General features: G+C 35.4%; 1 protein-coding gene and 1 pseudogene across 4 annotated transcripts; one reads left to right on the top strand and one right to left on the bottom strand.

Annotated features, from left to right (window-relative positions):
• Positions 1–1,133: 1,133 nt before the first annotated feature.
• Positions 1,134–10,142, bottom strand: LOC148787249 (15-cis-phytoene desaturase, chloroplastic/chromoplastic-like; annotated as a pseudogene).
• Positions 10,143–10,285: 143 nt separating this feature from the next.
• Positions 10,286–18,517, top strand: RNEE/G (RNAse E/G-like protein). Of its 4 annotated transcripts, none has more exons than XM_011087645.3 (12): positions 10,286–10,489; positions 11,064–11,300; positions 11,390–12,654; positions 12,761–13,078; positions 13,205–13,246; positions 13,573–13,697; positions 14,056–14,203; positions 15,179–15,251; positions 16,044–16,156; positions 16,673–16,792; positions 17,037–17,192; positions 18,175–18,517. In XM_011087645.3, exons 1-12 carry the CDS (start codon positions 10,468–10,470, stop codon positions 18,355–18,357), a joined length of 2,802 nt encoding a protein of 933 aa, XP_011085947.1. In that variant the 5' UTR covers positions 10,286–10,467; the 3' UTR covers positions 18,358–18,517. The 4 variants fall into 4 exon arrangements, with proteins under 4 accessions (XP_011085947.1, XP_011085945.1, XP_011085944.1 ...); XM_011087643.3 differs by having other exon boundaries at positions 11,061–11,300; XM_011087642.3 differs by having other exon boundaries at positions 11,004–11,300.
• The last annotated feature ends 3,297 nt before the right edge of the window (positions 18,518–21,814 follow it).

Raw genomic sequence — 21,814 nt, 5'->3', positions numbered from 1 at the left:
GAACCAAACTGATCAACTATCGATTGGATACAAAAGGGTGTATATTTAGTGGGAGTTTTTGGATATCCAAAATGAGAATGTGATTCTCAATCAGTGAAGTGAAAGAATCAATATGGCCCCGGTATGCGATGGAAGCAAAAAATAAAATAATTTAAAAATAGTTCAAGGGGGTGTTCCCTTCGAAATTTTCGGGCGTTTGGTGTTTGTAAATACATAATGATAACAAGTAAAATATGCATGAAAGTGTGGCTAAAGGAGAAAACAAAAGGTTCAATAAATTTAAACCGAAACATTACCTTTTCGTTTTCTTATAAAGAAGTGCAACAAGCGTTGTTTCCCTTTTCGTTCCTCTAGCTGTGGGTAAACCTAAAGAGTCACACCATACCACTATAATGGGATGGAATTAATTTAGAATTAATTTCAGACTAGTCAGATTAAAATTTAATTAGATTAAATTAATTTTTAGAGAGAATAAATGATTGGATCATTTATTTCGACCAATTCATTAGATTTTTATTTCGACCAATCCATTGAATGGATGACATAAAATTTAATTAATTGGATTAATTAAAATTTTAAGTTACCCATTAAAATTAATTGGATTTATTTTATTAGGTTTGCTCAGATTTATAAATTGAAAGAGAGATAATATCCCTTAATTTAATTAAAGGATATTTTAATGATGGGCTTATAAACTAAACTATATTTGATTTAATATCCATTAGACTTGGGCTTGATTTAATTATTAAATCAAGCCCGGTCCATTAAAATACAAGCCCAAGGCCTTGGTTAGACCTTGGCTAAGTCAAGGAGGATATTTTGGAGAATATTTGGCCAATTTTAGAGGGTCTCATAATTGATATGTATCCGTGAACATATTCAAAGAAAGGAGTCAATGCTTGTAGCAGTATGAGAAAAACAATAAGGTTAATTTCTATTTATAGTTCAGCTTCTTTGTTTTTTTTATGATTCTATAACCATGATTTAGTTTTATTGAACACCAAATGCCCGAAAAAAGATTAAGGGCACATACCCTTGATTGGGATTTATTGCATGTTGAATCGTATTTTTTTTTTTTTGAACTTCACTCGCGCTTCCTTGACCGATCCACTCCCTTCAAGGCAAAGGTGGTTTTAAGGCACCTTCTTCCTCTGTACTTTGGAAGCCAGCAATTCATAATCCTGAAGAAATCAATAGTACATTCAACCACACATCTCTATTTTATCAATAAGACAAATACTCAATCATCTTCAGTGTTGTAAGGTAGCTAGTACCACATAAGGTTCAAAGTTCGATTGGAACACACACACTTTTAATACTCGGCTTATTTATGGACATGTTTACATAAAAATCATAAAGAACGTATGTCGGTGTTGGATGTAGAATAATAGTCATGAATAGACCAACCATAAAGGAGATGACTAGGGACGTCAACGATGAAACATTAGAAATTAAATGTACCATGCTTCGTTTATGTCCAAAACATCATAAAATAGCTAGTGAGGTTCACCTCTACAATTGCCTGAGCACAAAGCTTTCCTGATAGGATAACACCTTCCATCGATGCCACGTATTTTGCTTTGTATAATCACAAGCTAAGTGGAATCCTTCAACAGGAGATTTTTGTAATGGACGACAAGCCTTAGAGCTAGGTGTAGTTTTATATACAGACCAGCAAAATAGAACTTGATTGGGTTAAATTGATAGGAAAAGAAAAAAGGGGGAGAGGGAAGCAATATCTTCGTAGTGTTGGATTTTTCATCACAAACTTCTACAATTTAACATCAATAGCCTATGGAAAGTACCAGCTATTAGCATATTCATTTACCGAGGAGTTTTAACTACATGGTACTTTAATATTTTTGTTTTGCTTTGGTCAGCAAATATTTCATCGGGAAATAGTTTTGCGAGTTCCTGCATTGTGGCATCAATGATTTCTTCATTACTGCATGAGATCCATTTTTTTGCCGGTGAAAAACCAAATCCAACATGGATTGGATAGGGTTATTAATCCTGACAAAAGCATTTGCATTAATGCCTTGATAAGTAGAAGGGACATAAGCACAAAAAGAAGAAAAGAAAGATAATTTATAAAATAAATTCCTCAAGAATTGCATAACAAACTAGGCGAACTAGTGTGCCAAACTGAGCTGTGAGAAAATATGCCTAACAGTTCATATCAATCATGCTTTTACTCTCAATGTTATATCCCAATTGCTCCCAAGTCTGTAAAACATTACCAAACCCCTTATTATGTTAGACATAATTGTCCTCAATGCACGACTAAAAGCAGAGTGGCTTACAACCTTGAAATAAGATAATGTAAAATATTGTAAATCCTCAAGAAATAAAAAGGAGAATGTTAGGTATAAACCCTTCAACAGTAAACCCTAACTCAACTATTACATGAATGGTGGGTTATTTCAAACCCTTAAATATTACAGACCAATAATACAAATGGATCTAAAAAGGAACAGGTAAGGCCTAGAGAGCCAGATCCATTGAGGGACAACCCACGATCACTAAGACCGAAAGTCAAACTCAAGGTTGCTCAAAACCCAAACATGAAACTGGCTACACAGGCCCTTTTGAAAAACAACAGAGGTTTTTCATAAACTTAGGCTCACAAAGAACTTTCTTAATCAGAGCAAAAGAAGGAGAGGGAAAGAGATAACAGTGGTTTGTGATCTAAATAGCCAGGAGCCATAGGGGGATTTACAGTGGTTCATCATTGAAGATGATGGAGGAAGGAGGCGATTGATGATTATGTCCAAGGCCATAAGAATCAGAGACAGAGAGAGGGAAAGAGGAACCAGAAAGAAGGCGGAAGAAAACAGGCAAAAATGAGAATAGGGTTAGGGTGTTAGGGATTAAGTACAAGTTTCAGCCAGGTCGAAAACGGATCGGGGCATTGGGCTGGCGAGAGTGGACTGAGCGAACCAACTAGGCCATTTGCAGGAGTAGGCTTGAGCCATCTGGGTGAGATAAAAGAGCCATAATACGCTTGAGCCTACCAAGGGTCATGAGCCATATTTCAACATTCTCCACCTTGGACCAGGACCCATAAGAGGGAGCCAGGCCCAAGGACGGATCTGGCATTCATCGTTGCCCAGATATCCACATAGAACCCTCATAACAAAGGAAGGCACTTGGATATATATATAGGTTAGTGAATCCACGGAAATTATCTTAAGTTCAAGATTTATTGCCAAGTATTGAACTTTTCTATAAGCAAGCATTCAATTCCTATGTTTGTAGGATTGAGTTCAGATTTTATCTTTTCTACGTTAATGATTTCTTTTCCTATAAAATCTCTAATAAAATTATATTTTACGTCTATGTGTTTGGTTCTATCATGAAAAACTAATTTTTTACATAGTTGGGATACTTGATTGACAAAAGAAAAATAGTTACTTTTTGTTTTAGAAAACCAATTTCTTTTAGCAAACCTTGAAACCATATTTCTTCTTTAAAAGCTTCAGTTTGTGCAATATATTCTGCTTCTATTGTAGATAAAGCAACAATATGATGAAGCTGTGATTTTCGAATAATACATGCACCACATAGAGTAAACACATAAAAGGTGGTACATTTCTTACCATCCCTATCATTAGCATAGTTTGAGCTACATAGCCAATTTAGTTTGAATCCACATAGCCAATTAAATTTACACCTTCAAGGCACTTAGAGAATTTAATTCCATAAACACATGAACCATTTAAATATCTCAAAAGCCATTTAAGAGCATCCTAATGAGGACAACCAGTGTTTGACATGTATCTACTTAAACAACCCATTCCATAGGCGATATCAGGATGAGTACTTACCATTAAATACATTACAAATCCTATAGCATTAGAGCAAAGGACATTTTCAACTTTTTCTTTTTCAGATTCTATTTCAGAAATTTGACCCTTACTTAATTGAAAATGTGTAGTCAAAGGAACAAAAGTAGGTTTAGAATCAGAGATTGAGAATTTTTCTAACACAAATTTCACATAGGAGCTTTGGCTTAGAAAAATTGTGGAGTTACTTCTGTTTCTATTAATAGACATACCTAGAATTTTCTTAGCATCTCCTAAGTCTTTCGTTTTAAAATTTTTGCATAGATTATTTCTCAATTCCTTGATCAGTTTCAGACTAGGGTTGGCAATCAACATATCATCGACATAGAGCACAAGAAATATAGGAATATTGTGATCAAAATTAAAGTATAGACAATGATTATAGGTACTTCTTTAAAGTTCAAAGAATGCATAAAAAGAACAAACTTTTTGTTCCATTGTCTAAGGGACTGTTTTAAAACATAAAGGGGACTTTTTGAACAGACATACATGATCAGATTTTTGCTTATCAATGAAGCCACTAGGTTGATGTATGTTTGTTCTTCTAAAGCTCCATGCAAGAAAGCAGTTCTAACATCCTTTTGTTTTAATTCCTAAACAAACTGAGCAACAAGAGAAAGAATAATTCTGACAGTAGTATATTTCACAACAGGAGAAAAGATTTTAGTATAATCAATTTCTTCTTTTTGTGTAGAACCTTTTGCAACTAACTTAACCTTAAACGTGTTGCATTATTTTCCTATTTTATTTTGAACACCAATTTATAATCAATAATAGAGTAAGTCTTGGGTTTTGGAACAAGCACCCAAGTGTTTCATTAGCATGCAGATAATTCATTTCTTCATTTATAGCTTTCAAGCATAGTTTTGAATATGCAGATTTCAAAGCCTCTTGATAAGTGCTAGGTTCAAGAATTTTAGTGATTAATGCAAGATGAAAATCTTTTAGTATTGAAGGAAGTCTATGTTCTCTTCTTCCCCCATCCCTAACAAACTGATAATTCTGCAAGTCTTTGTTTAGGATTGTCATTAATTCCCAGTTGATTTTCTTCCCCTATTCTTTCCCCTTGTTGGTTATCTTCTGACAAAACCTCCACCTTATTAAAGGTGGATTCTATATCTACTTCACTAGTTTGTCTAGGTGCATTATTCAAACGAGGCATTTCGGATTCATTAAGAACTACATCCCTACTAACTATAACCTTAAACCCAAGTTTATTCCTAAGACATAATATATTACTCTTAATACCTTCGAGATAACCAATAAACACACAGTTCTGAGAATATGGTTCAAGTTTATCATGAAAATGTAATGCAAAAGCAGAGCATCCAAAAATGCGTAAGGAAGAAATATCAATATTTTTACCAATCTATACAGACTTAGATATTCTTTCAAGTAAAGGAACAGATGCAGACCTATTAATTATGAAAGCGATAGTTAAAACAGTTTCACCCCAAAATGTTTTTTATAGACCAAAAATAATAAGCATGCATCTTACTTTATTAAGTAAAGGTCCTATTCAGTCTTTTAGCTACTTCATTTTGTTGAGGGTGTAAGGGGTGGTTCTGTGCCTTAATTTCAAAAGTATCACATAATTCAAAAGACTATTGATTACAAAATTTCAGACCATCGTCAGTTCTTAATACTTTGAATTTCTTACCAGTCTGATTCTCCACTAAGGTTTTCCAATTTCTGAATTTTTCAAAAACTTCAAATTTTTGTTTCATAAGAAAAACAAAAACTTTTCTGTATAATTATTAATTATAGATAAGAAATACTTGTCTCCACAATCAGTGGTAGTATTAGCAGGCCCCATGTATCAACATGTACATATTGCAGAATGCAAGATGATGATGATGAAGTGTTAAGATAAGGAGATGCGGGAAAATGCATTTTGTGTTGTTTTTCTAGAACACATTTATCACATAAATATATTTTGCCTGTCTTGTCAGATAAAATTCAATTTTTGTGCAATAACTCTAGGCCTTTAACAATTATGTGGCCTAAACTTTTATGCCACAAAATTAGTTTTGTCATTTTTCAAGACAGTAGCAGCCATAGAATCATATCTCACAGAGCAAATATATAAATTTCTTTTTCTTTCTGCTTTGAAAACAGTCAATGACCCTTTCATAATTTTCATAATGCCCCTTCCCCATTTTCCCTCAATCCCTTGTTCTTCAAGGACAGCACAAGACGTTAAGTTGTGACACAAATCAGGGATATGCCTTACATTTTTCATGGTTGACTTATAACCATTCTCAAAGGTTACACAAATGTCACCAAGACTTTTAATTTCATACAACTTCTCATTCACCATGGATACAAAGCCCATATTTTCGAATTTATAATTTGTAAAGATCTCTTTAAAAGGACTCATGTGAAATGATCATCCGTAATCAATCAACCATTTATTTTTATTAGGAGAAAATACAACAACATTCACATCAGATACAATGTATACTTCTTCAGAATTTTCTTCTGTTATTACATTGGCATCTTCTTCTTTATTATTATTATTATTATTGTTATTATTATTGTTGTTCTTGTTGTATTATCTCTTTTTCGTTTCTTGCAGTTTTTAATATAGTGCAATTTTTCTCCCAGAATTATAACACCTTCTTTCCCTAGGTTTTCATCCCTAGTCCTAGATTTTGATGTATTTCTGCTCTTACTTCTACTTCTACTTCTACGATATCTCCTAAACTTATAATCAGAATTTCTGTTCTTAGTCCTATTTTCCTTCATTATGATTATGACTTGGTTTATTAGTATTAAGGTCTATTTTCTTGCTTTTAAGTCCATCAATTAGTATCAAGATTAACATTATCCCTGCTGTATTTTATGGCAGCCTTTACATCGCTTTGGGCTTCAGGGATAGCATTCAATAAAACAATTGGGGAATAATAATCTATATTTTTATCACCAGTTAGTTTTATATCTTAAATTAATTTTGTAAAATCCTCTAAATCTTCTTCAATATTTTTGGACAAATCTAATTTATAACGAAAGAATTTTTCTAACAAAAATAATTTACTAGGCAAGGAGGTTTCAGTATAGAGTTTTTCAAGTTTATTTAACAATTCTTTTGTTGAATCTTTTTTTTCAACTTTTCTTAAAATAGTATCAGAGTTTTTCCCCTCATGTTTTCCACTATGAGTGGCAGTGTTAGCAGGGCCCATAAATCAGCATGTACATATTCCAGAATGCAAGATGATGGTGAAGTGTTAGGATATGGAGAAGCAGGAAAATACACTTTCTGTTGTTTTTCTATAACACATTTATCACATAAATCTATTTTGTTTGTCTTGTCAGACAAAATTCCATCTTTATGCAATAATTCTAGGCCTTTAACACTTATGTGGCCTAATATTTTATGCCACAAAATTAGTTTTGTCATTTTTCAAAACAGTAGCAGCCATAGAATCATATCTCACAGAGCAAATATATAAATTTCTTTTTCTTTCTGCTTTGAAAATAGTCAATACCTTTCATAATTTTCATAATGCCCTTCCCCATTTTTCCTCAAGCTCTTCTTCTTCAAGGACAACACAAGACATTAAATTGTGACACAAATCAGGGACATGCCTTACATTTTTTATGGCTAACTTATAACCATTGTCAAATGTTACACAAATGTCACCAAGACCACTAATTTCACACAACTTCTCATTTTCCATGGGAACAAAGCCCATATTTTCAGATTTATAATTTGTAAAGATCTCTTCAAAAAGACTCATGTGAAACGTGTATCCAAAATCAATGAACCATTGACTTTTATTAGGAGAAAATACAACAACATTCACATCAAATACCATGTATACTTCTTTAGAATTTTCTTCTGTTATTACATTGGCATCTTCTTTATATTATTAATACTATTATTATTATTATTAATACTATTATTATTATTATTAATATTATTATTATTTCTATTATTTCTTTTTGGTTTCTTGCAGTCTTTAATATAGTGCAATTTTCCCCCAACAGTTATAACACCTTCTTTCCCTAGATTTTTCATCCCTAGTCCTAGATTTTGATCTACTTCTACTCTTACTTCTACTTCTATTTCTATAATGTCTCCTAAACTTATAATCAAAATTTATGTTCTTAGTGCTATCTCTGACGTAATTAAGTTCATTCTGATTTTGACTTGTTTGTTAGTTTTAAGGTCCATTTTTCTCTGCTTTTAAGTCCATTAATATCAATATCAAAATTAACATTATCCCTATAGTATTTTATGACATCCTTTACATCACTGTAGGCTTTAGGGACAATATTCACTAAAACAATTGGGGAATAATAATCTATATTTTTACACCATTTAGTTTTATATCTTAAATTATTTTTTTGAAAATCATCTAAATTTTCTTCAATAGTTTTGGACAAATCTAATTTATAATGAAAGAATTTTTCTAACAGAAACAATTTACTAGGCAATGAGGTTTCAGTATAGAGTTTTTCAAGTTTATTCCATAATTCTTTTGTTGAATCTTGTTTTTCAACTTTTCTTAAAACAGTACCAGACAAGTTCGGAATTATAGAAGAATAGGCATATTCATCATTTTCAAGTTTCTTTTCTTCAGAAACGTTTTTAGCGTATCTTCCATCTATTGCTTTGAAAACTTTTTGTTGAATGAAGCCTTTCATTTTTTTGTTGCCAAATAGAAAAATCAAATTTCCATCAAAAAGTTGCAGATTATAACCCGCCATGATAATAGAAAACTTAATAGTGCAGTTGACAGTACAGATTACAGAATAATCACGGAATGCAGAATAATCACAAAAAATAATAACGAAAGACAAATATTTTTCACCAATAATAAATTTATAGCAGGTTATTGGCAAAACAACAGAAACCTTAGTCGATCAGATATCCAATAGCCTCAAGAGCTTGGCCAAGTGAGGGATTTGCAAGGAGGGAAGGTTCAGAGGAATAACAAAAGGAATAATCGCTTAAAAAAGGTTACAACACCAAGCAGTAATAATAATCTGGTAGAAAAAAAAATACAGAGAATGGGGGATTAGATCTTACCAAAGTCACCACGGAGGAAGGAACTAGAACCACCTTGGCTTTGATACCGCTCTTGGGTATAAACCCTTCAGTGGTAAGCCCTAACTCAACTATTACAAAAATGGTAGGTTATTTCAAACCCTTAAATATCATAGACCAATAATACAAACATATTTAAAACATTATAAAGAATAAATTACAGATCTATCAATAACAATATTAAATAAACAGTAAGAAGGAACACATAAGGCTTAGAGAGCCAGATCCGTTAAGGGACAACCCATGATCACTAAGACCGATAGTCAAACTCATGGTTGCTCAAAACCCAAACGTAAAACCAACACACAGACCCTTTTGAAAAACCACAGAGGTTTTTCACAAATTTAGGTTCACAAAAGAACTTCTTAAACGAAGCAGAAGAATGAGAGGGAAAGAAATAACAGTGATTCGTGTTCTAAACAGCTAGAAGCCATAGGGGAATTTACAGTGATTCATTATTGAAGATGATGGAAGAAGGAAGCAGTAGATGATTATTTCCAAGGCCATAAGAATCAGAGATAGAGAGAGGGAGATGAAGAACCAGAGAGAAGGCGGAAGAAAACGAGGAGGCATAAATGAGAATAGGGTTAGGATTTTAGGGATTAAGTACAAGTTTTAGCTGGGTCGAAAACAGGTCAAGGGGCTGACGAGCATGGGCTAAGCCAGCTAACTGGGCGTTTGCAAGAATGGGCTTAAACCATCCAGATGAAATAGAAAAGCCTAAATGGGCTTGGGCCTACCAAGAGTCATATACCATATTTCAATAGAGAAGTATTCTATCACCCTGACTTAGGTGAGATAAAAGCCAAAAAACTTCAAATTACTTCATGGATTTTGGAGCTCTTACGGGACCTTCTTCTAACAAGTAAAAAGCCGAAGATGCGGGATTATGTATTACCTTTCAAGTCACAGAAATGTCAGCATATACACTAAGAAGTGGGCTTCTGCATAGAAATAAAAAGGTATGAGCAAGTAGCTCAATGAGATCCGACAAAGAACGTTGAATATGGTAGGTATAATAAGTTACTAATTGATGGTATCAAATATTGAGAAAATTTTATCATTGTTGTATTATGTAGAGCTGCTAATCTGATAATTACATGTATTTTAGCTGAAAGAAGTTCACAAAAAAATATAAGTAAATTCGTGTAATGTGAATGATCATACCTGCTGAAAAATAGATAATCATATGTGTTCTTCAGTTTTCTGTCAAACCTGACATTACCATACTTACATGTCATCATTTCTTTAACACGGAGATAAGTCGCATTTCAATTTTCAAGGGGTGTTTTTGTAACTCATCCTCTCTGGGTCGAGTGCAAAAACTGAAATTTGAAGGGGGCAAAGTGCTATTTATTATTCTTTCAAATTGAAAGCAGATAAACCGATTGAGCTGCGGACGCAGCGAGTGAGAAGTAGGACTGCAGAAAGAAATAAAACCCTGAAACTGCTGCTCTTCCTAAGCTAAAGCACACCCAGAGTCAAATTTTCACGTCTTCTCCTTCGCATATAAGTCTTTTTATTTGCATTTTCAGGCCAAGGCTCCGCCACCGTAATGTACGAGAATGAATGTTGGAGGAAGATGTCAAAGGTGAACTCTACAAGTTTTGTTGTTCATCCCGTTAATCTCACAATTGCTCAATTTTGTTACCTTTTCTTTAATTTTAGTCCTTTCTTTTTTAGTAGAACTTACTTTTGGTTGTGTTTACTTCCATCAATTCTACGGATTCTTGTGGGTCTTATTGCAAAATATAGCTACTTTTGGTGACACAAAATTTATTGCTCAGTATTTTACATATTGCATCTTTGACGTGTTTTGGATTCTATACGGGCCTGAATAGGGAGACGAGTAGCAGTAACACTTGAAGTAAAAAGACTCCATTTACAGCAACCATGAGTTTACAGCTTTGGATCCTGTGTTTTTCATCCTGTTATATGAGAACCATAAAGTATTCTGCTATTTATAGCCAATACAAAGGGAAAACCACCATCATCTTGCTTCTATTGGTTATTGTGAATAACTTGATATTACTTATCAGTTAACAGTTTATGATTGATTTGCCTATTGATGCCCATCTTTTTGTTTTAATGATGTTATTTCTCAGCTAAGAGTTCAGCGATGATTTATCAATTAATTTTCTCTCACCAATCTTTGTTGTTAGAAGACGGCATGAATGAAATCAAGGTTAAGTGTTCTGTAAAGGAAGGCATGTGGACATCATCTGATGCCATGCGGAGACCCATATTTCAATTCTCTATGCTGCCACATTCCCCATATCAACAATATAGAAACCGCATGGCAAAGCTTAGATCTCGTACTAGAAGAAGACCGATCCCTCGCTTATTTCATTCATGGATGGGGAATAGAACTCAACGAGTTCTTGTGCAAGATTTATTAAGAGGTATTTACTTGTAGTCCTGGCAGTCTTTTCAAGTGATATTTTACTGCAATATGTTGCTGAACACTCAAGTCCTTCCAGTGATTTCACAGATGAAGGGAAGATTGTAAAATGCTGTGGCAGTGACTCTTATGCATCAGAGTTCATCTTAAGTGATTTCGAAAAGTCGAGTTCTAGAAGGAAATTGGATTTCGATGAAAGTTTTTCAAAAATAGACCAGGTTGTCGAAGAGCCCTGGATCTTGCAGTCAACCCCTGTTTGTCACTGTGTTGCTGACTTAGATATTCCAAGTGATGTAAATAATGAAGGAGATGCTTTGAAGCACTTCAGTGATGATACTCAAGAGCCAAAAATCTTAAATCAATCCAGACTCCGTGATGATTTTGATCATAAGTTCAATTATGACTTGAATGAAATAAACAGTTCTGAACGATATGAACCACTATTAGCAAATCATCCAGTTGAGGAGCCTTGGATTTTTGAATCCTCGACCTGTGCAGTCCACTCTATGTGCAAGACAGTTTCAAGTGTATTCAATAATGAATCTGATAAAGAAGATACTCAGTCACCACTTAGTGAGCAGCAACAGCAGGTACCTGAGAACCTGCTGCATGGCGAAGAAAGCAATATGACGACTAAGGAGGATCCTGTTTCCACTGTTATATTGATCAATTCTTCCATATGTACTGTTCAAAGGATTGCTGTTCTGGAGAATGATAAGCTGGTTGAACTGTTGTTGGAGCCTGTGAAAACCAATGTGCAGTGTGATAGTGTATATCTAGGGGTTGTCACAAAGCTAGTCCCACACATGGGTGGTGCATTTGTAAATATTGGCAGCCCAAGGCCATCATTCATGGATATAAGGCCTAATAGAGAACCATTTATATTACCTTCATTTCATGGTCGGGAAAGAGAGGGAAATGGCTCCATAATTGATAAACCTGGAGAGCAGATGGATTTTCCTGAAAGTGGAACTTTCTCTAGTAGAGTCGAAGAAGCAGATGAGGTGGAGGATGACCAAAACGAAGATGAATTCATCAATGATGAGTTTGAAAGTCATGAGAACAGTCTTCATTTTGATGTTTTAGAAGTTATTAAGGAAAATGTAAATGGTAGCCTTGTCAGACATGAATGTGAGGATGAGACACAGGGACTCTTGCAACAGCTAAATGGAGATATGAACCAGCTGCAGACTAAAAGCGACCAGGAGGCCGGCACTGAGGTTATAGGCACAGAAGAAAGTAAATGGGCACAAGTTAAAAAGGGATGTAAGATAATTGTACAAGTTGTTAAGGAAGGATTGGGTACAAAAGGCCCCACATTGACTGCTTATCCAAAGCTGAGAAGCAGATTCTGGGTATCTAATATTTGGCCACCTCAATTTCTATGCTTTATGCTCCAAGATTTCTATTTTCAAGCAAAAGCAGCATGATATGTTTTTCTAATTTTCCTTAATGCTGCAGATACTGCTCACCCGATGCAACACAATAGGAATTTCAAAGAAAATCTCTGGTGTTGAGCGTACACGATTACGGGTTATAGCAAAAACTTTACAGCCTCCTGGATTTGGGCTCACTGTGAGGACAGTTGCCTCTGGTCATTCATTAGGGGACTTGCAGAAAGATTTGGAAGGGCTGCTATCAACTTGGAAAGGCATAGTGGATCATGCAAAATCGGCGGCTCTTGCTGCAGATGAAGGTGTTGATGGAGCTGTTCCTGTTCTGCTGCATAGGGCCATGGGCCAAACACTCTCCGTTGTCCAAGATTATTTTAATGAGAAGGTGACTGCATGAATCGTTTCTCTTTGGATGCAAATTTTATGTTGTATATTGAATTTATGTTCTGCAATACTTTTTGGTTAATCAATCTTGTAAATTATGTTGTGAGTTATTTCTGCTTATTTTCAGGTAAAGAGCATGGTAGTTGATTCTCCTCGGACATATCATGAGGTATGCGACCCACGGACCCAGTAGCTTTAGAACAAGTTAAAGGAATTAATAGTTCTAAAATGTATGCCTTAGCATATCATCACTTTGTTGACATTTTTACTTTTAGTCAATGTGAACGGAGTGGGAAATCTCTCTCCAGAGCTCATGCATTACCTTACTAGGACATTTCGAATGAGACTGAAAATAGAAAGAGATGATTCTATTCACTTTGGGAACAATCTGACGAATCCATCTGTATAGATGTTTCCTTTTTTTCTTTTTCTGAATATTAAAGCTGTATTTACTTCTAAATACATGTTGTTGACTTTTGTCATATTATATATCAGGTTACCAACTATCTTCAGGAGATAGCTCCCGATCTTTGTGACAGAATTGAGTTATACAGCAAAAGGACTCCCCTTTTTGATGAATACAATATTGAGGAAGAAATCAATAACATTCTCAGTAAAAGGTTAATAAAATTTTGTTTCTGAATTTGTTTACCATATATGCAGTTTGACAATATGCTTTTTTTTCATGGCTACTAAAAGTCTTATCTTGTCCCTTTTCCAATACCGTCATATCGTTTATTGTAAAGTTGATGGGCTTTGTAAAAGTGATATCCTTGGTTTGATGCCAATTATGCCATACAATGGAAACACATTTTAAATAATTGAGGTAATATACGTTTAATACATCTAAAAAACTACAAAGCTTTAATCTCCACACAAACTTGCCTCAGATTTGTAGTCATTTTGACTTGCTCTTCTCTCATAGTCATTATTTTGCAAGTCGATTTTTCCAGTCTGACTAGTCTCTTTCTTTTACAGGGTTCCTCTGGCTAATGGTGGTTATCTAGTGATTGAACAAACGGAGGCATTGGTCTCAATTGATGTAAATGGGGGTCATTGTGTCCTAGGCCAAGGGACTTCACAAGAGAAAGCGATTCTTGAAGTGAACCTTGCTGCAGCCAAACAAGTATTTTCAATCAAATAGATCTCCCAATTCTGTGTTTTTATATATGTGCATGATTAAATTTTGTGTCAAGTCTTCATTAAAAGATTAGCCTGTGTGGAAGCTTAAAATTTTTGGTACTTTTATTGTTATTATTTCTTATTTTAGGCTGTACGGGGGGGGGGGGGGGGGGCAGCATTGTCTGCAATTTAGGTTTACTTGAAAGTCAATTTTCTCATACTTTGTCCCTCCTTGCTACTTGAATGCTGAAAATTTCATGTTACTATATTTCAATTTGCCATTTGAAATGGTACCTAAAAGGGATGTAATTAACAATTCCTCTATGAATAAAGTCATGACTAGTTTCCTGTTTTGGCTGAATGAGTAGCAAGGAGAATCTTCCTTTTGTATGCATAGTTGTTCTTGAAAGAATCAAAATCATTTTAATATATGAAAAAGTGATTTGCTTTGTAAAATATTAGATGTGATGCATAATAGTGAATTACCTGCATATGTTTGTTGGAACAATCACTGACAGAAATAGGATAACATCGAAGTGCCATTTCATAATGCCCTAATGGTGGGTGGGGAGTTGAGCAAAGATTTATATAATCTTGTTGCACAGGTTAGTTTAATATGTTGGTTTTACGAGAGGAGTTGCTCTCTGATGACTGTTGTGATGAAAAAGGTCAAATTATTTAATAGAGAAAAATGTATGGCTTAGTTCTTATATTGTTGATTCTATTCACCAGGTTAATCATCTAGAAGACTCATGTGCTTCTGCTGCACGTACATGTTTTAAACTGTTCATATTTGTGTATATTGTCCTTTTTTTTTTATGCTGGATTAAAAACCTAGTAAGTTTGCTAGTTGCATGTTTGTTATAAGTAGTCTATTATAGTGACCACCTTTCATGCCAGTTTTGAGCAACAATTTTTAATTCTTACTATTATTCTGCAAATGGATGTCAATTGAGTTGGACAGTTTTCTTGATTTCAGATTGCCAGAGAATTAAGGCTGAGAGATATTGGTGGAATAATTGTGGTTGATTTCATTGATATGTTGGATGATTGTAAGTATACTGTAGTTCTCAGCATGTATCACATAGTTGTTTCTGGATCTTTCTTTTCAGTGATTGGCAATATAGAAGCAGCAACTAAAATTTATAACATGTTTGGAATATGATTTTGGTGCATGTACAAGTTCTAATTGGCAGACAAAGGTAATATCTCTCATTAGAATGGCTGTGAAAATTGTAAAATCAGATAACAAGGGGCAATATGAAATTACTCTATAAGAAAAACGATATTGCTTATGAATTCTTTACTAGAGCTGTATAGAGTCAGAGCAACTCCCTATTGCCATGTCCCTGTGCCCTCCCATTTGGGTGTGCCATTTGTTTTAATTGTTTTCCTACTGAACTTAGCACTATCTTTTCTACATATGATTATTGTTCTACAAAGTAGATATGAGAGTTGTTAGGTAAGACTTAGTGAAGATTTGTGCTTGATATTTTGGCATGTTATTATATTCCAGTCGATAGTTGCTGGATGCACAAGAATGGAATCAAGGATGGAATTCATTCCATCCCTTTTATCATTCCACTCCATGCATACTATTGAGGTTACCCTTTTTCCATTCTGTTTCGACATTTCTCCAACTCTAAGTCTAACTTTTTTCTGCACAAGCCCTTCCCATTTGCTCCATTAGATATTCACGCATACGGAAATGGGAGGTTAAGGATGTATTTGTTTTGAGCAAAATGGAAAATACCTAAATGGAAACACAGACTTCAACTGGAAATGGAGGACCTACTATACCTAATATCCTCTTTTCCCACATCTAATTATATCTTTATGTGCAGCAAATAAGAGGCTGGTTTATGAAGAAGTTAAGAAAGCCGTCGAGAGGGACAGATCAACTGTTAAAGTCTCTGAATTATCTAGGCATGGGCTCATGGAAATAACTCGAAAGCGGGTATGTTAATATTGTCAATGGGCTGTCTTTTTGACATTGAGATTCTTTATGTTTCTATAAACCTGGTCATTGATTTACCTTTCACCTGTTAGCATTGACTACAGACAAGGGAATGATGCGGTTGGTAGGTATTAAATTGTACTTGCTTTGGCAGTTTCTTTTTGAATTACAGGCCCTGGTCCTCTTTTCACAATGAGTTGTTTACTTGTTTTCATGTGAGCCAAAGAAGGTGATAGCTCAGTTGATACCGCAGTTCAACCCTCCCAATTATCAACCCCACTATATTCTGAAATTGCCTCACAAATTCCACCTTGCTTTCTCATTTAAGCAATTTAAGGAAGGTTTAACCATAGAAGGGTAAATTGGGTTAGTAAATTAATAAGTATGCAACTGTACTCGCTGGTACTAAACTCAGATGTTGCATAACAGATGAGAACCTGAAGCCTCAATTTCACACATCTCTAATTGAACATACGTGCTTAAATGCTGATAGTTTGTGACGTTGATGCTTAACAGGTTCGACCTAGTGTTACATTTATGATCAGTGAACCATGCACCTGCTGTCATGCAACTGGGAGAGTGGAATCTTTAGAGACTTCATTTTCCAGAATTGAACATGAAATCTGTCGCCTTCTGGTATGTGATTTTCGTAGGAATATATATAGTGATTAAAGCACTAATTTAATGATTGTAGAAAATATCATTCTTGCCCATTTTGTGTTCTTGCAATTTTTTCCTATTTTCCTTCTGTTATTGTCTTGTCAAGGTAGAGCATTATGCCTTGGCCTGTTGCTCATATTGCCAAGACCTAGGATCTATCTCATATTTTGATGTGTTTTCTATTTGTGTGTTCTTATGGTTTGCCTTGTTATTTGATCAGTCAACAATGGACCAGAAAGCGGATCCTGAAAACCCCAAATCTTGGCCACGATTTATTCTAAGGGTTGATCGGCATATGTGTAACTACTTGACCTCAGGAAAGAGGACAAGACTAGCAGTTCTAAGCAGTTCTCTCAAAGTCTGGATTCTGTTAAAGGTATGCATATTAGTTTACGCTTTCTGGTAATTTTTTATCTTAACTAGTAAGGTGAATCTGAGTTTCACATTTTATTTGACTGCTTTATGAAAATCTCTCAAAAATTTAAGTTTGCGTACTCAATGTTCTGTTGCATAAAGATAATGGTGTAAGGCACATCTATCAAATAATTGTGGAAATTGCTCCAGCAATGACTTCTGATAAATCTCTGGATATCAGCAGAAACAAACAGCCTACTTGAAGTTCTGGGCTAGTCAGCAACTATCCTCTCTCAGAAGACGCAGATTGTTTTTTCTTGAATATAAAATACAGTTCATCATTTTCACATGAAAACTACTTAATGACATCAAAGATGAATTTTGCTCAGTCTTTTTCTTTGCAGCAAAAAGTGAAGTTGCATTATTCTTGTTAGCATTTCAGACGTCTTTAACTCATGTTCATTTTTATGGTTCTAAGCGCAATTCCCAAATGGGAAGTATCTGGTTGTGAGGAAAAGTATTTGCTATGAGCTGCCTGTTTGTGCAAAGTGAAGCTCCTGCAAAATTAAACAGTGGAAACATAAAGTTCCAGAGGGTGTATTTCTTTTCCTTCAATGGAAATATTACCTAAAGAGCATTGCGCTTTGCTTTGATTGGTTTTAATGTTTGATTTACGTAATCTTTCTATCTTGTGTCCTTACTTTTGTCTTTTTCTTTCACATTTAAAATAAAGGAAATGAGGTACTGCGAACCAAACATGATTGAATCTGTAGACTTCTTGATGTCTCCTCCATACAGTAGATACTATGGGTTATCAACAGAGTAAATGACGTGGAACAGTTCCTTGCATTTGTGGTTTTCTTATTATCTTTGGTATATCCCAGAATTGAAACAGGGGTCACATATGACAATGCGATTAATGTATGTCCTTGTTATTATAGAATGTGTTCATTTTGCCATTGTTTCTAATTTCCTTTAAAAGACTAAAACCTGCTCTTCATCAGGTCGCTCGAGGGCTTACAAGAGGGACATTTGAGCTGAAACCTTTGACAGATGAAAACACACACAAGAACCAGTATCAGGGTGCTGCTATCTCAGTACTGCGACCGAAGGAGGTTGTAACTTACTCCCCCAACGGCAAAGTGACACTCTTTCCCATCAAAAAGTGGAAAACAGGAGGGAAATGATGACATGCCTCCACTTTAATGTTTATATCATGTTTGAACTTTGGAGGCATCTTCATATTCCTTTGTGTTTGTTGTCCTTTCTATAGGACTTATTGAGATATAAACTTCTCTTGCACATTTCTCGACAATTAATTTTATGCCCTTTTGAATTTCTATCTAACCCTGTTTCCTTGATAAGTTTCTTTTGCTCTTATGTGGTATTCTGAAGAACATAAAAAGTTTTGACAGAGAATTGCCAGCATATATTAAGGAAAAAGAGATCATAAATTTATCAATTTCACAAGAGAACAAGTGCTCTATCCATGCCATTTCGTATCAAGCGTTAAATAGTGTATACATATGGTATTAAGAGTGCTAGAACGGATGAAACTCAACGATACACAATGTTCCGTGGAACACGCGCTCAGCTATTCTAGATGAAATACATAAAAAGCATTGAAGAATTAAGTAGATGATCCAAGGTTGCACATTTTAATTTTACATTGTTCCCATTATTTGCTGTGGATTGCAGATGTTGAGCATCCTCATAAAAACAACATGCATGCTACTTTTACATTTTCCCAATAACATTCAATTGGATGCTGGATATTTCATGCTTCGCTTCACTACAATAATAAGGCAACAATTGCTTCGGCATTTTCGGGATAGTTACAATTTTTTTTTTAAACATAGTCACTTATATTGTTTTTATACTCAAAATGATTTCTGAGGTTGCAATTTTGGTTCTCAAACTATTTTTTTTTTGTGCTTTTACATTTTTGGTCATTTCCATAAGTGGCTGTTAAAGTTGATGGGAATTGCGCACGTGTTGTGCATTTGCAGCTGTTTGGAGGGAAAAAAACAACCATTTCTCCCATTTTGTGGTCTTCTTTAAGCTTTGAACCAAAGCACACATTTCCCCCATTTTTCTTCAAGTTTCAAGAGAAAAGAGTCAAAAACTAAAAAAAAAAGAGTTCAAACAACAAATCTGCCCTATATTTTTAACAGAACTTTTCATAACTCTCACATACTATAAATTCAAACTAAAACATGTAGCTTCCCCCCATACCCACTATTGTTAATTTTAATTAGTAGTTAAATGAATTTAAAACAAAAATCCGAAAAAAAAACAAAAGATTTCCATCAGACATGATCCAACATAATAAATTGAACAATAATCAAAGAAATTTGTAAAACATAATCTCATAATCCCGACTAAAACCCCCAAATATATTTTCTCCAGCCTAAGGCTGAAGAGGCCCCCCCCCCCCCCCAACCCCCACCACCCAAAGTAGGTCTAGTCCTGCTGGCCAATGATCAAGGTAGGTCCACAACACATCTATTTTTGCTAACCTAGTAGGCTCAAAGTAAGCCAATTCTAGCAGGATGACTCAATGTACAACAGGGACGAAATGTCATACATATTTCATGAGACACATTATACCACAAATCCTCCAACAAACTCCTCGTAGACTGATGGCGGCCAACCTGGCAACTGCAGTTAAAACAAAATCTTCATAACGACTTTTGGATTTTGCTCTCGCTTGACTTATAAATTAAGGCCATTATGCAATCTTAAGGCATCAAGTGTTACTCACTCACTTTTTTCTCTCAATATTTGGCAAGGTTCTTGTATTATTTTACACTCCACATGATTATTCTCACTTTATATTGACACTTTGTCAAGTCTTCAGTTATTTTATCATTCTTCTTGGGTTATTTCAAGTTTTCAAATTATCGTTTCAGTAAATCCGTTGTAGGTTTGTCCTCCTTTAATATCAGGATTTTGATGAAGAACTTTTGACTTTTATGGTGCTATTGCAGCCTAGTATGCATAATTGGCCCCGTCTGTGGGAATACTAGAATTAGAGACCTAAGAAATGCCAGCTTAGACAATGGTTCTTTTGAGAGAAACACTTTCCTCCCCGTTGCAGCGGGACCTGTAGTTCCACCTCCAGAACAAATCTTGTGGGATATCAATGCCTCCTCTCCCGTTCTTAATTCGACAGCCCTACCTAATGCCCCCAACCCACTCTTTTATGAGCAGCTTTGCTAGTTCATTGTGGACACGAAACATAACCCTTCGAGCCTCCCTTGCTGGTGGAGCAGGACAATCGACCTAGCAGGAGAAGTTTAACATTTTAGGAGATCAAGGAACTGATGGGCTGACTCCCACTATACTCCAGCACAACAGACCTACACTAATTGACCCCGCTAACAAGGAAGGCACAACCAGGAACCTCCACAAATCTAGCATTTTTTTAGAAAGGATGTGGTGGAACTCTACCAACAGGTGAGGAAGGAAACCCGCTATTGGAGCGCAGTATTCGCTGCAGCGCATACATCATGGCGGAAGAGCTCCATGCTCGTTTCAGGGTGCCTTGACACTTACCTACTAATAATGGCACCACAAACCCCACTAAGCACATCCATAAGTTCAAGAATGCAACCTCTACTGCACTAGTTTACTATTGGTATTAATTGTTACGTATTTCTTACTACACTAACCCATTCTGCCTAGCAGTAGTTTGACCAGCTCCCAATTGGATCAATATGTACTTTTGCACAACTTAGCTCTCTTTTTCTGTTTGTTCCAGTTTGCTAGTAGCAAAAAATATTGAAAATAAGCTATCAACCTTTCAAGGGTAAAACAGGACGAAAAGGAAACCTTAATAGCACATGTCCAATATTTCAACGATGCCTCCTAGAAGTCCTAGCTACCGACCAAGACATGTTGATCACTCTCAATTAGGGACTTTGAGTCTAACCTCTCTTTAAATTGTTAGCTAAGAAGTCTGTTGCCAACTTCCATGACCTACTGCTCAAGGCAGAGAAATACATGAACCTCTAAGATGCCCAACTGGTGAAGAAGGTGACAGGCGTGATAAGATAAAGGATTATGAAACCACCTCTTCTTGCAGAAGCAGAGGGGAAACATGAGGATCATTCAATGCCCTCGACCCTAGGAAGGAGCATTTCACCCCATTCATCACTAGGTAAACATGGATGTTGATGGACATATATAGGCACCCTAGTCTGTAGTGGCCTAAGCGTGCCGGGAAGGACCGGAACTTCCCAAATTTAAATAATTATGAAAGTACCACTGGGAGTACAGACATGATACCAACAGGTATTACCAGTTGAGGCAGGGGATAGAGAGGCTCATTCAGGCCGGTTATCAAAAGGACTACGCTGATAAAGATTAATATCGTGAAAGGCAAGAAGAACACGCATGCAATGGGGATTACCGTAGAAGCGAGGATCGACCTACTGACTCCTTTAAAAGGGAGCACCGAAAAGAGAAAGCTCTTGTTGAGGAGATGGGGACTCTAGTAGATTCACCATAAAGCACTAGTAGGGAATCCCACGATCTACTTTGGACCTGCTGATACACAGGGAGGTTACTTACCCCATAATGATGCTCTTGTTAATTCTGCCACCTTGACTAATTATCTGTTCAACGTACTTTTGTGGATTC

Source organism: Sesamum indicum, linkage group LG8 (genome assembly GCF_026168435.1).
Source record: "Sesamum indicum cultivar Baizhima isolate 11 linkage group LG8, ASM2616843v1, whole genome shotgun sequence".
Taxonomy (NCBI): Eukaryota; Viridiplantae; Streptophyta; class Magnoliopsida; order Lamiales; family Pedaliaceae; genus Sesamum; species Sesamum indicum.
Note: the sequence above shows the minus strand (reverse complement) of the source record. Positions and strands in the feature narration are given on the sequence as shown.